We start from the raw sequence: 14925 nt of genomic DNA, 5'->3' as shown, positions 1-14925 counted from the left end.
GTCAGTAGTCCAGGCTATGTTTTCTCTGCATACTTTGGACCTCTAAATACCACTAAGGCATTAAATACTACAGCCTAATATTGTTGCTGACCATGTGCTTGAGGCCTACGGTTTTCTCCTAATGGCAACTTCCACCAAATCCAAAGCAAGAGTTTCATTCTCCTCCCTGAGAACTTATTGTTACAGAATGAGTTCAGTGTACTTCAGTGGCTTCCCCAGTCAGCAGACCTGAATCCAAAAGTACACTTGTGGTATGCGCAGGAACAGGAGATTCATAGCATAAACATGTAGCTGACAAATCTACAGAAACTATGTATGTGATGCAATCATGTCAGTGTGGATGACAGCCTCTTCAGAAACATGCCACGAAGAAACGTGTTTGTTTTGAAAGCTAAAGAAGGCCCTCCTCAGTATTAGACCCTATAACAAAGACCTTGGTGAATGATTAAAATTTGGACTATGCACATGGACTGACAGCAAAGTTATGGACGTGTGTGTGTGGGTTATGTTTGTTTCTGTGGAGAAAGAAAGAAAAAACAAAGCACCCTGGGCTCACTGGTGATTGGAAGGGTTTGGAAAGTGTGTGTGTCCATGTGGGTGGATGCTTGTGTGTGTTTTTTAGGTATGCACGTGTGTGCATGTGTGTGTGTGTGTTTGTGCCCCAAAGCTCTTTGTGCCTTTTTTGATGGACTCAGCCTTTGTTACCTCTCTACATGTCACATGCACCAGCACAGACACACACACACACACACATGCTCTAAATGCAAGTCAGCTGGTTTTGTTATACATAAGAGGACATTTCTCCTGAAATCCTATTTGACATTAAAAACACTGAGAAAGGCAATCTGAAGACTTGGAGTACCAACAGAGGATGTCTTTAACCACTAAGTGTGGATTCTGGTTTTGTTGTCAATCCACAACATCCCCAGAATGTAAAATGTCCCCACAAAAATAGCAAACCATCTATGGCCAATCCTCACAAGGATAGCTAAACCAGACCACACACCCTCACATGCAAGCAGCCACCATTGGCTCTGCAAAGAGGGTTCCCTCCTGTCCCTATCCTTTCTTGCCTGCAGCTGCTGGCCAACCTGTCAGTTCCCAGGCATCAAGCCATCAGAGATGACGCGTCCTCACGCCACCAAGTGGTAACCACCTCGTCCTGCACCTTTCATCCACCAGGCAGGAATAGAAGTTGAGTGTTTATAACTTCACCGATAGGGGTTGAAGGCATGTGCTCCAAATAAAAAGGTCATTAAAATGTAAATTGCATTTGGAGCACGGCACCTTTTGTAAACACACTTGTATGTGTATAATTATAGATTAGGATGAAGGTTAAATCCATAAATGCTTCCCCTTAAAACAACAAAAAAAAAAATGCTGCCCCAGAATACTTGGGGTGAATATTACATTTCCAACTAAAACTACCTTTTTAAAAGAGTTCTTTGAATATGCTCAGTATCTTAAAAAAAAATCTCAGCACATAAAAGCTGTATTTTAGAACATGTATTATTTTTTAAACTTCAATAACAGCAGCAGATTTAAGGTGTTTTGTGTACTCTGTGGCTTTCTGGGGCTCAAAATCAAATGTGTATAGAAATGTTTGTGCTCACAGCATCCTTGCATTGCGTCTTATTACACAAGTTGTGCATGTGCTCGTTTTGTGTGTCTGTAGTGTGTTTGGAAAGAGAATCTTTCTGAGCCACAGTAAGTCGAATCCTTATCGTATTCAGGTTCAAAGTCATGAAGGCGAGTGTGTGCACAATGCCAGCGTGTGCGTGTGAAAGGCAGCTTGTGGGAACCCATTTAAGGATTAATTTCCTGCACCTGACACATTAAATACAGGCAGGATAGAGGCAGGTGGAGAGCACGGTGCGAAGGGTCGTGGAGAAATAAGTCGGGGCTCAGTAGTAGAGGAGGGCCTACTCAGTTCGGTGAGTAAATGCGGTGGGGGTCACAGAGGTCTGGACCTCATTAAGAGAATTGTCTGGGAGCATTCAGGCTCTGAGCTGTTGCCATGTCACCTGCCTTCTTGTCATAAGAGGCAGCATAGGGAAAACAACAGCTTATTAATGTGTCTTTCAGTTTTCCAGGTCACGCGGTTCACCATTAGAGTCAGAAAGCAACACAAAGCAGTTTTGCAGCAAACACTCCGAGATGCGAGCCCGTAATTGACACGCATACATCTGACATCTGTGGACTAGAGGCGTTTTAAAGGCAGGTACATCATCTGAACCAGTATCGCTTTTGATCGTCTTTGAACAGCTTCTCTTTTCTCTTCGACACCCACCCTCTGTTTTTAATTTGTATTCACGAGGGGGGGTTCTTCGCCGTCTGAGGTTACATAGATGAGAACTGGGGGTGGAGGGGGGGGGATCTCTCTCCAGCAGCTTTTTAAAGAGGCTGAGGTATCAATCAGGTGCTGATGATAAACTGATGCAATGTTTCAGCCTATAGTGGAGGTTACTTCGAGAGCTGTGCTGCTTTGTATCAACTAACAAGGAGCTAAAGTCGTCATTAATTTTTCCTTTGACACATGAAACTGAACAAATGTAGCTAAGAGAGCTGCATGTTTGATGCCGTATTAATGAGGAGAAGATTCGTTCAGGGATAGACACATTTTAAAATTTAACTGCTGATATGTCTGGCAATTTAACGCGAAGCACACTCCTGTTCACTGAACAGTACAATAAAGCTACAGGCAAGAAATAAAATGCGTTCAAACCTGTTTATTCTCATGCGTTCAATTGCCATTCAAAGCATTCACCAAAGAAACTGAATACAACTGTGCTCCATTTCAAAAGAGAAATTATTATGTATAAATAAAATAAAATCTCTGGATATGCTAGAATATAATTTCATTATTTTAAAAAATGTAACCACTTCAGAGTAAGAAATTTACCATCTACATTAAGCAGAATTATATACAGAGAGAAAAACGATACATTCATAGATCAGCAGGTGCACGGCACTGGTCCCCAAACCCCAGAAATAAACTGGTTGTTCCCATTATAAATATATTTGAAAAATTAAGCTACAGCCCAGAGAAAGTTTGATTTCATATTCAACAGCATGAACAGCATTACAGTACTTTAAGGATGTGGTGATTATCCCAGAATAAGGTGCAGGGCTCGTTGGGAGTCGGCTTTTATTGAAATTCCTTTCCGGCGGCCAGCTTGAAATCGCTTTCTAAGAAATGCAAAAGGAATTGTTTTAAAGAGATGGCCTTTTAAGCCTGTAGGACAAAAAGCATGTTTCTCCCTGAAAGACAAAATGGAAAATAAAGTTTAAGCAAACTCCCGATTTGACAGGTCTGAATCATAAATGACTCCAACCCTGCTTAGAGGTGAAAAGGCGCTGCAGGGCAAAGGCTGACTAGTTGGTCTTTTTGCAGTCTGTTGTCGCTGCGTTCTGTGACTCCTCTTTGGCTTCGAGCGAGCCCCTCTGTCCCTTCACAGGAGAAATCGGGGCTTGCTGTCCTGGCGAGCCATTCTCACTGGACTCTTTGGTGGTGGTGGCAGCGGCGGAGGTTGTCTTGTTTATTGCGCCACTGTCGATACATGCACTCTTTACCTCACTGGTGAGGGCAGCGTAAGGGGAGTAGCCAGTAAAGAGGGTCTTATAGAGGGCTGACTCAATGGTGGCGAAGGGTGAGGTGGAGGAGCCTGTCAGCATCATCCTTGACTGCAGAGCAGAACATTGGTGTGTCACAACATGGGTGAAAAATATAAGGAGGAAGGAGACATTAATGACATTTAGAAGAGAATAAACATTCCTGTCCTTCAAACAGTTATAATGAACATTTTCTAATTAACAATGGATCACATCTTCTATCATTTTGCCTGAAACCTTGCTTTTATACTTCTCTCTCAGTGTCATGTTATCAGCCACAGCAGAAACCTGTATTCTCCCTAGCTAGCTCTATACTTTCACCTGCTCCTGTAATCCCAAAGGGGTTGCCACAACAGATCTCGGCTTGGGGCCTAGAAGTACCCTGCCCCTCACTGTTTTGTGGTCTCAACTCAGGGATCGGTGTTAATCTCTGCACCACCCAGCACCATACAACAGACACAACAGGCACATGTAGTTCATAGCGGGCAAATATAGTGGGGCATGTATACATATTTAATTTTTTTTGTTGTCAGAGACCAGCTGCAAGTAGTAGTGGCAACTAAGTTTCAATCGCAAGCTGATTGCACATCATCTGGTGGGAGGCGATCTGTCTCCAGACAGCTGCAGTCTGACTCAGACTTACTGTAGTCATAACTCCCATCTAACTTGTAAACAGCGCATGATTGCCAACACGTTACAATCACTCTGAGTCAGTGTTTGTGGACAGCAACAGTTAATCACCGTAATATCGCGCATATCTGCCAGGTTGACCACATTCAACTGAAAACTCATAGCAGACCGACTTCGTCTTACTGCCGTTTTATCGGCCTCTCGATGCGACTTTGAAGATAGCGACTGACTGCGAGTGGGTGCCGCAGACATGGTCGCCATCTTCAAAGAAACCATTTCAAAGGCAACAAGCTGGCAAGTTCATTGTACACAGTCACAATAATGTTGGCCAAAACCACCGTTTCCCTCAGTTTGACTGTAGCATTACACAATGAGGTCAAGTCAACACGAAAAAAGATTAAGTGACACTGGAAAATATTACAGCTGATTATAGACGACAGTCTTGTCATTTTTCATAGAAAGTTGAACAACTGTGGTCCAGCTTACACAAAGTAAATGAGTAATTTATTACTTTTGATTTGGGAATAAGAGCAAACATTTGCATCACCGAATACCCCAAAACAATAAACAGCAGGTTTGGACACAGCTCTTAAATGTGATGAAACTGTTTGCTGTTAATTTGACAGATCAGAGTCAGACGGCGCTAACAGAATGAGAGTTGAAAGAAGACGTCTTAGATTTATCTGTGTCTCAGTCAAGAGCACAAGTTTCCCAGAGTAGAGAAAAGTGGATGATGCAAGCTGATGAAAATGATGCAAAAGCCCCAGCCCTACGGGTAATACCGTACTAATGTGAGTCACCACGGCAAAAACTTCAAAAAAGCAGAGGGAGAAAGGTCATTTAGAAGACATGATAGCACAGATTTGGAGGAAGCTGTGGCACTAAAACCTTTGCTATACCTGAGTTTGAACTTAATAAAAAGAGCGGCGCTTACTCAGTTTTTGCTGTCAATGCATGCAGTTAAGTTAAACTGACCAAAACGCACCTTCTTGTTTTGGATCTGAATCACTAGTCTCGCGTTAGAGCCTGTTCATAGTTTGAGGTTTGAACAGCACCACATATACCAGACTGACCTTGTTAACGACAATAAAGACGGTGTAAACGAACATCAGGTGGTGCTTCTGGAGAGGCAGGTAGTGTGTCTGCTGCAGAGCAAACAGCACCGCCCCTATCAGGGTGATCTTTGTGGGGCTAAAGAGAGAAGCAAAGAAAATATAAGATCATTCATGATAAAAACAGAAACAAGATGACAATTATATCCATAAAACTTAAATAAATCACAACTTATGTGCACATAAAACCCAGGACTGCTGCTAACTGTAGATGTATGGGGGCTTCCCTTTGCATGAACCACAGCTGTATAACATCCTCAGTGTGGTTGAATTACATGAAAATTTTGGAAAATACCCTCTTTCTTTATGTTATTACCGAGGTTTAAATAAGAATAACTTTCATTTCTGTATGACCTGTAGAAAAGCTACAACCAGGGACCCGTTAGCTTAGCTGACTGAACATGGGAAAATAGCTCACCTGGATACAGTATATCATTAATATATAACACATTATCCCCAAAACAAAACAATATACTTATTTTGCAAAAATATCACCAAAATCAATATCAGAGAGGCTTACTAAGACATTTTGAGGAGCTCATTTGTCTCTGGTTTCCACACTCCTCGAACAAGCTGCTCAAAATTACTTATCAGACCACCTCCAGCACCTGGTAAGGAAAGTGAGCATACAAACGATTGACACGCATTAATATGCAAAAATATTTGTGTCAAATATTTTATGGTCAGTTGAAACACACAACAACATGTCACCACACTCACACCTACTGACCTCTAGCCCATCCGATAGCAATCATGACGAGAAGGCCGTCCTTGTATTTGCTGTGCGCTTGAGTGACCCCCCCGAGGACCTTCCATGTCCTCGTCACTTCCTTCATTCCTGACAGCACCAGCCTGAGGGGCAGTAGGGAGGCATAACCGTACACCAGGTCCATGGGGCAGTAAAACACCAGGTACCTATAGAGACACACATGGCTCGTTTAACCTGTGAACACATGTGCATATTTCAACCACGTGGCCAGTAAACAAGGCTAAAGATGATTTTGACAGCATTACTCTTAGGTCTCTGTCAATTACCTACATTCACCAGCAGAGGGTGGTGTGTATTGTTTGTGAAAAGGGTGTAATTATATGTGCCGCCAGTAGAGGGTACCAAAGACTGACTTAAGAGATGGGAACTCTTTCAAAAACATCACTATTTCGTCCACATTTCATGCTTCCCTTTACAGGAAACAGGCATGAAAACTTGGACAACGACTTGGTTGTGTATCCATTTTCCTCAAGGCTACAAAGCACCTCTCAGCAATTCGAACCCAAGCTGCCTCCTTCTCTTTCTTGTTCTTTTCTACAATCTACACACTTTATTTTTCAGCCTCAGACATTTACCATATGACCGAAGCGAGCAGAACACTGGTGCTGTTGGACAAAGGTGCGACCGGTGGCTCTGCCAGCATGATCCCCGAAAGCACTGCTCCCCCAAAACAGAACAGCATGGAGCTGAACCAGCAGGCTAATGGGCTGACTCTGGATACCTGGAGAACTCCTGCACAACAGCAAAAATGGATTAGCATCATCAGTGTGTTTTTTTTATTTTTTTGGGAGTCTCCATTATATACTTTCATATATTAGGTATTAGCATTCTAGTAGGGTTCTTAACATTTTAAACCCTGGGAAAGACTCATTAGCACCATTACTGTTAGAATTACAGAAATAATTACTATTTTTAGATAAACCCCTACACTAAGTGACAGCTTAGAGACTAACTCTGTGGCTCTGAGTAAAGTGTAGTTTACACTCGCCTTAACTAGATGCATAAACCAGTTCACTTTAAAGATAGCAGTTTAGTGGGACATATTGGAGTTTGATACTTTGGCCTCTTCCCCAACTCTGGCTTTGCATAAATATTAACTGGCTTAAAGTTCACAGACAGAAGGAACAAAGTAAAGGAGCTGTTTATTAATCACAGCTGCAGTTTGTGTGACTGGACTTGCAGTCCAAAAGTGAACAGTAGAATTACTGAGACTGATCGGATCAGTTTACGCATGCTGTGTATCCCACCCTGATTAAAAGGAACGCTGCATTTCTTTCCCACTTAAACTGTTTACACAATATCTACATGACAGGACTGGCCATGACTTGAAGACAAAATGAGCTGTAGAGCATGAAACAGCAAGGAGATTGTTTTCTATTACGATGTTCAGGTTCAGGTGTAGTTATGTCCATAATTTGTTGATACTTTTGTCTCTGTACACCACTACAGAGGGTTTAAAAAAAAAATTTAAAAAATCAATATGTGATTGAAGAGCACACTTTCTGCTTTAATTCAAGGGGCACTGAATGAACTTTTAAGGCGTCACATCTCAAGGAGTTTCCTCCCTTGAGATGTGTTAGGCCTTTACTGCAGCCACCTTCAGTTGCTGCTTGTTTGTGGGTCTTTCTGCATTCAGTTTTGTCTTAATCCAACAGCATGGTCTGTTGGATTAAGATCTGGTGACTGACTTGGCCATTAAAGAATCACATTTCTTTGCCTTGAGAAACTTTTGGATTGTGTTTGCAGTGTGCTTTGGGTCAGTATTCATTTGCACCAGGAAGAGCTGTTTTTTTTTGTAGCATTTGGCTGAATCTGAGCAGAAAGCATAGCCCTGTACAATTCAGAATTCATCCTGCTACTTCTATCGGCAGCCACATCATCAATAAATACTAGTGAGCCCGTTCCACTGGCCGCCATAACTTTGCCTCCACCATGTCTGATAGATGATGTGGTACGCTTCGGATCATGGGCTGTTTCTTCACCATCTTTTTCCAATATTCTTGGCTTCACCTGTCCAAATAATTTTACCAGACCTGTGCAGGCTAGTGATGTTTAATCTGGACTTCCTGTTTTTGAGTGTAACCAGCAGCTGGCATCATGAAGGCATCTCTTGATTATAGTCTTTCCCAATGACACGTCTGCCTCATCAAGACTGTTATATACAGTACAAGGGGATTTTTTTTTTAACCAAGGAAAGAAGGAATAAAGATCGCTGATTTGGCCACTCCTAATGTTTTTGTCACATCTTTGATAGGTTTATTTTGGTTTTCAGCCTAATAATGGCCTCCTTCACTTGCATCAACATCTCTAAGGACCTCACACTGAGAGATCCAGGGAACAGATACCAACACTTAAGAGTTTATTCCAGATTGTTTATCACTTTTGTAAATCTGACATGAAATAAGAAGGGAACAGACCTCCCCTGGCCGTGAAACTGCTTGGCAGTCAACTGTCTGTCGGACTGTATATAAAAATGACTGTAATCCCTCAACAGTTTAATTGAATAGCCCTTGAATTAATGCTGCAGGTCTCCACTTCAGTTACATCTTGATTGATTTTTATTTTGTTTTTTTAATCTGCTGTGGTGGTGTGGAGAGGCAAAATTACAAGAAATGTGTCATCTTCCAAATACTTCTGGACCTAACTGTGCAGTCATTGCTCGCTATATCACAGTTCACTTCTTGTGGCTTCACTGTATCACGGATTTTTTTTTTTTTTTAAATATATCTATTTCTGTATTGCAGAGTTTTCCCTATATTGTGGAATTTTGCGGTATATAGGTATTTATATAACTCCCCATAACTATGTTCATCACTCGGACAAAGATCAGTTATGCCTACGCCTTTAGCGAAAATAGTTACAGCTGAGGGTGAAGATACTGCACCGCCTGATGAAGCGCCTGATGAAGTGGTGCCTTCAGAGGAGCTGTAATGCTCTTCTTGGCTCTGCAATACTGCGCATTCATCTCATCATCATCACCTTCATCACCATCAGTGCTGCACAGCTACATAATTCATCATCATCATTCAAGTTGTAGTACGAGAGTGAGAAAGGTTTATAGGAGTGTGGGAAGGGCTTATAAAGATATATATAAATAAAAGTTTATAAAGTTTATAAAAATATATAGAAAATAAATATAACGCCGCTACTTCGTGGATTTTCACCTATCGCGGGCGTCTCTGGTATGTAACCCCCTCTATAGGTGAGGGATCACTGTATAGGTATTGGTGGACTTCATCATGGTTGGCTTAAACTGCCAATATATTTTAATTGATGCTAAATTATTGTGGAAACATAAAGGCAACTGCATGCATAACTCTTAGTACTTTTGCTGACATACTCCAACAAAATCCAGGGATGACTTCTTTTCCTCCACCAAAATTAATGCTGCCAACGCACACAAGGATAGACATGTGTCTTGAACCTAAGACAGGCATCTCTTAGGTCAATCCCTGAGTTACCTGTCCTGAGTTACCTGCCCTGAGTCAGTGGCCACATACAGGACCAAATGGCAATCTAAGGATTACAGACAGATTAAAGACTCCTGGAGAGAGATTGGTAAGCCAGGGGGATTTAAAGCTGCTTCCTATGTAGCCTTCCTTGGCCTCGAGTCTGAGTGGTTCACTGTTGAACTTTCTCAAAAGGTGATCAGTTCCTTAGAAAACACTTTTAAAAGGTGGTCAAAGTTTCTATATGAGAGCATTCGCAGTGAAGGAAAATGTGAAAGTTAATATCCATTTTCAGCAGAAACTTGAACCTGTGAGTAAATACTGGATAACATCTCACTAACTGCTGGCTTGAGTCATGGGTGAAACTAAACACTGAATACAATTAGAGTTACATTTCGCTCGGACTTCTCCTGCATTGAGATATCACATATACAAATGGAAAAGCAGATAAGGAGTGAGCACTAAAGGGGCTTGTCCACTGATATGCCTTCATATAATCTAACGGGTTTGAGCATGTTTAAGTCACACGCATTGCAAAACAAATGGAAAAAAGGCATAACTCCTCCTTTTGCTTACAACACAGTGTGGGTTCCAACACACCACAGACAAATGGAATATACAAAACAATTCGGCTCCAGCTCAGTTAGCAGATTTCAACTGTCGCTGTGTAATACGAGTTTTTTCATGTTTCTGCCCATGAAGTCTGATGTAAGGGACCTCTTGTGGTTAAAACGTTGCTGCTACAGTTATAAGAGGAGGAAGTATGAAGAAAAAAGCCAAACAAAAAAAACAAAAGGAAAAGATGTCAGCAGGGAACAGCAGTTTAAAAAAAAAAAAAAAAAGTCTGGCACTATGACAGTTATTTACATCCTGCTCTCTGTGATAGCCCCCAGCTTAACCGCTCGACGCTGCTTTTTGTTGTTGCGGTCGTTGCAGCACAGAGTTCACCATTGCACCGCACTGCTTACACAGTAAACACTGTTGCACTGTCATCATCTTTAGCTCCAGAGCAAAACAAACTGCTGGGGTAGGTGTCTGTTCCTGACGGGCCGCCCAGCAACAGCGTTTGGAGACTAAAGATGCAGGTGGATCAATTAATGAAACATGACTGATTATATGTGCACGTCAGTGGAGAAACAAACCACTAAAAAAAAAAAGAAAAAAAAAAGAAAGAAAAGTGCACAGTTTATTGTTTCTGCTGGAATAGCAAACACACTGCTTGGATTGCTCTGACATGCAAGCTCCTTTCTCCTGGTTTTGCATTCAAAGGAAGTTCATTTACAAGTCAAATTTGAGAACGTCAGGTCACAGATGTTTCCTTTCTTTCTTTCTGTTCACCTGTTCCAGAGCACCAGTCTAACAAAAAGTAGTCATTTCAGTTTCAACTACAACATCTCACCTCTATACACACCAAAGGACTGCATTATCTAATAGGCTCTTTATGTGGTGCTCTTTATTCCTCCTAATGTGCACTGCAATTCCCCTCTTTCTCCTACTAGTTCTTCCTCTTCTTCCCTCTGTGGACAGCATACTTATAGGCAGCATTAGAAAACAAACAAAAACACCTCTGGTTATCTCTGGCTCGAAGGGAGGACCACTGACTGACATATAACCACTGCTCTCCTTCCATGTCCCTGTCGTCCTGTTTCATCACACTCCACTCTCAGCAGTGTTTATAAATGTGCTTAAAATAACTCCATAATGGCATAAACACGCAGGGTAGAACAGGCAAGAGCTTTCAAAATACTTGTTTGCATAGTATGCGTGTCTAATGTGCAATTAAGCTGAACTGAAACTTGGTTTGCTCTCGCTAAAGTCTGTGAAAGTCTGGAGCAGCCCCACCACTGCAGAGCATGGAAGAGGATTTAACACAGAGAAAAGAGAAAGAACAGCGAGAGAGAGGGCTGAACGGTTTATGGCATTCTTTTCCTTTTTGGGGGGCTTCTGAGTGTTTTGTGTCTCGACACAGTTTTGTTGAAGTTCTTTTTAAACGACCCAGAGATTTAAATCTCTCCTCTGCCACCCTCACTGTGACTTCTTTTCTAAAGCAAGTCACCGATCTTCAGCAAATGTTTCGCTCCAAATCAAGTGAGCGATCAAGCAATAATCCACATGAGAATTTCATGAGAATTGTTGTCCACATTGTCACTCCTTGCGATTTTTTTTTTTTTCTTCCATCCAGCCAGAGACAAATACTGCAGATCGGACTAGAGGACGCAGGGTTAAAAAGGTCATAGCGTCTCAGATGCTTTGCAAGGCAAGTTCAAAAATAGCCTGTAGATTTACAGCAGAGGGACTACAATGGGCTGCGCACGTGTTTGAGTCAACTCCCTGCACAGTTAATGCCCACCTGTCTCCATAGCCACTATTTCAGTGACAGAACATGGCTCAGCGCCTGCCTTTGGCCTGAACTTGTACAACAGGCTCTAACAAAGCTGAAGTATTGGACTTTTAAAGTTTTTTTTTTTTTCCTCTCAGTCTGCTAAATTTGTGATGCTGGACGACCGTCTCCAACTGCAGCTAGAATGACGGGACTAAAAGGTTTATAACGAGGCTGTGGGGAGAGCTTGATTGTGCTGTTTTTGTAATTTGCTTTCCTAAGATAAACAAGTAATGATTTAAAGACCTCCACTGTTTGCAGACTGAGACACATGCAGCAGCACACACACGAAAACACACCATCAAAAACAACAGTGGAAACAAACCTCAATACACCTGCACTTCAGCACTCCAATCTGTGATTGCATTAAGGACAAATATAGTGCTAAAATATATTTGCTGACACTAGTTACTTACTTTGCAGATTTAAAAAAAAATACCCAACATAGAATCATTTTGCTAATTTAGATTAATTGCTGTAAATTCAGAATCAGAATGCCTTTTATTGTCATTTCATTATAAAATGTAATCTGTCATTGGGTTCTGTAGCATCTATCAGAGGGCAAAAGGTCAAACAGCAAGGGTCCAGGGTGAGAAAGGGTCGTTTGTGATTTTTAAAGCTTCCTGAAAGTTAGCTCACTTTTGTGATCCAACTTTGATGGGTCAGCTTGTTAGCTTCAGGGCTGATAACAGCTGTCCCTGATGTTCAGTCAGCACATGGATGCATAGATTAAACTACCCAGCAGCTCCACCCTTACCAACAGCAACAGACACTGACAATAAAGTCAGCTAACAACGCAGTGCCTTTGAATGCACGACTTTATTAGCAGTGGAATATATTAATTCTATCAATTATCAATTAATATGAGGAGATACAGTTAATCCCTATATGTGTCAGCACTATTTATAAGCAAACTTATCGAATTAAGGCTGAGACTTGGATTATTCTGTGTGCCAATTAACCCACAAATTATTATTATTACTACTACTACTACTACTACTACTATAACCGATTAATAATTTATAATCTGTAAAAAAAACCCACAACTTTTCAGAAGTAAAGTGGATGTCCACATGTGTCTAGTTTTGCATGGCCAAACGTCAAAGTCAAAACAGATTCAGTTTAAAGTGAAATATTACAAATAAAAACAGCAAAAGCTGCAGTCAGATAATGTTTGGAGCAAGATCTGCATCCAGTCACATACAAAGAACCACTCCAGCTAGGAAACATGCTAATAAGTGTTCGATGTCATAAATATTTTATGAGATTTATGAAACGAGGTTATACAAGGCTGTATAAACACATTTAAACGGAGCATGCAGATTGTTTTCATGCTGATACAGCTGTAAGACTCAAGCGTTTGCTGTATTTCCAGCCCGTCTCTGAACATCTCCATTCCCCACTGTGGCTGCGTGGCAGTCAGGTGAACTTTAAACAGGGTGGCTCTAGGCCTGATTTCGCACCTGTATCGATTCAAACTTTAGCCGAACAAAGCTAAACAGTTGCGTCGCCCTGTAAACTTGGCCGGTCTCGAATTTCCCGTCAAACAACTCACCTGGCTGCTCCCTCAGAGCCATGACTGACACGATATAATGCGCCATGTCAAAGTAAGGAAACATGGACAAGTTTGCCAGTCCATGAGCCAGCTGGTCGAAATGCAGCACACCGAGAAGATCCATCTTCTTTCTAGAACAATTCAGCAGTAACGAGCTTCCCAGCGGGAACTTGGAGTGGAGTGAAGGCACCGGTCCAGCTCAGAGCATCAGGGCACAAACTTGGCTTCATCCGCAGTCTGGACCAGTCTGACACGGAGGCAGCTCTGGACAGGCTGCTGCCGAGCTGCTCGCACCTGGTTAGTTGACCTTTAGGGCAAGTGGGAGTTTAGGTCGCCGGGCAACAGACTTGTACTACCGTTGGACGGTCATCACCGCGACGCTGTCACCGTCGCATAGGCGGAATTCCTACTCTACACGCCGCCATGCTAGTGATGTGGCGGGCGGAGCCAGAGCGGCTCGGTGATTGGCGGAGGGATCGCGTCACTGTGGAATCGGAGGTGATCGGACAGGGATGAGTAAAAGTAAACAAACCCTTTTACACACAAATAAACAAATATCCCACCTGCAGCAGCGTAAACAGCCTCCTTTTTGTCTTCCTCCTTTTGTTTTTGCCTGTGCCTTTAATAGGTGGAGCTTACAGGTGGTAGTTTCAAACATGTTCAACCAATGTTGGTACTGATATTATTTTACTGCGTATCATTATTTTTTTATTTTTGAAAGTACAAAATATTCTTAACTGGTCAAGAAAGTGTGCAGCTGGCCGCACTTCAAAAAAGAAGCATATATTTATATGTTAATGGCTCTAAATGTTTAGTATAGGCCTACTTTATTTACTGGCTCTCTGAAAATCAATGATCTGCGTAAATATCTATGTGAGAAGATGCAGACATGATACTAAAACACTTAAATCACTAGATGCTGCCGTTTTGCACTGAATAACTTTGTTTGACAGTACACAAAAGCTTTAAAAAAAAAAAAAAAAGTGTTGACATCACATTTCTGAACCCTGTTGTTATGCAGTGTGAGCCTCCACCCTCCAGTTCAAAGAATAGCGGTATTTTACTGTGAGCTGTAAAACACAGCAATTAGACAGTGTTAGTGTGTCTGGAGGGCGTTTGGGCTGTTCACGCTCTAAACTCACAATTTTCTGAAGACATTCACTGACTGTCATCTGTGGCTAACAGTAGCAAATCATGCATTTCAATAAACATTAAGTCGCTTACAGAAGGTAATACAAAATTGTTAGGTGGATGGGTGATTTGTGCACTTTTTTGTAAGTCTGTAGTTTTCTCCTCATGTCATACTTTAAGATACTAAGTGCTAAGTGCTTATAATGGGTGTGTGTAGGCATGAGCATGACACCTGCTGGTGACTCCATATTAATATTTCTTGGTCTTTTAGGGCCCGAGCACGAACT

At 41.8% G+C, this 14925-nt stretch overlaps 1 protein-coding gene across 2 annotated transcripts; it reads right to left on the bottom strand.

Moving 5' to 3' along the window:
• Positions 1–2724: 2724 nt before the first annotated feature.
• tmem38b (transmembrane protein 38B) lies at positions 2725–13973 on the bottom strand. Of its 2 annotated transcripts, XM_030742053.1 has the most exons (7): positions 13508–13973; positions 6699–6855; positions 6085–6269; positions 5875–5962; positions 5316–5433; positions 3490–3684; positions 2725–3441 (listed from the first exon to the last, which is right to left on the bottom strand). In XM_030742053.1, the coding sequence occupies exons 1-7, from the start codon at positions 13629–13631 to the stop codon at positions 3376–3378; spliced, it is 933 nt and encodes a 310-aa protein (XP_030597913.1). In that variant the 5' UTR covers positions 13632–13973; the 3' UTR covers positions 2725–3375. The 2 variants fall into 2 exon arrangements, with proteins under 2 accessions (XP_030597913.1, XP_030597912.1); XM_030742052.1 differs by having other exon boundaries at positions 2725–3684.
• Positions 13974–14925: the final 952 nt, after the last annotated feature.

The sequence above is a fragment of the Archocentrus centrarchus genome, chromosome 12 (assembly GCF_007364275.1).
Source record: "Archocentrus centrarchus isolate MPI-CPG fArcCen1 chromosome 12, fArcCen1, whole genome shotgun sequence".
Classification (NCBI taxonomy): domain Eukaryota; kingdom Metazoa; phylum Chordata; class Actinopteri; order Cichliformes; family Cichlidae; genus Archocentrus; species Archocentrus centrarchus.
The sequence above is the reverse complement of the archived record's forward strand: the minus strand, read 5'-3'. Positions and strand labels throughout refer to the sequence as shown.

What these genes read in the sequence shown, in the direction of transcription:
- tmem38b (XM_030742052.1), bottom strand. Translation starts at nt 13,631, where the DNA reads ATGGATCTTCTCGGTGTGCTGCATTTCGACCAGCTGGCTCATGGACTG. An exon ending in GGCTCTGAGGGAGCAGCCAG is followed by an intron (nt 6,856 to 13,507) that starts GTGAGTTGTTTG and finishes GCTGTTGTGCAG; the next exon opens with GAGTTCTCCAGGTATCCAGA. An exon ending in TCTTTATTGTCGTTAACAAG is followed by an intron (nt 3,685 to 5,315) that starts GTCAGTCTGGTA and finishes TCTGCTCTGCAG; the next exon opens with TCAAGGATGATGCTGACAGG.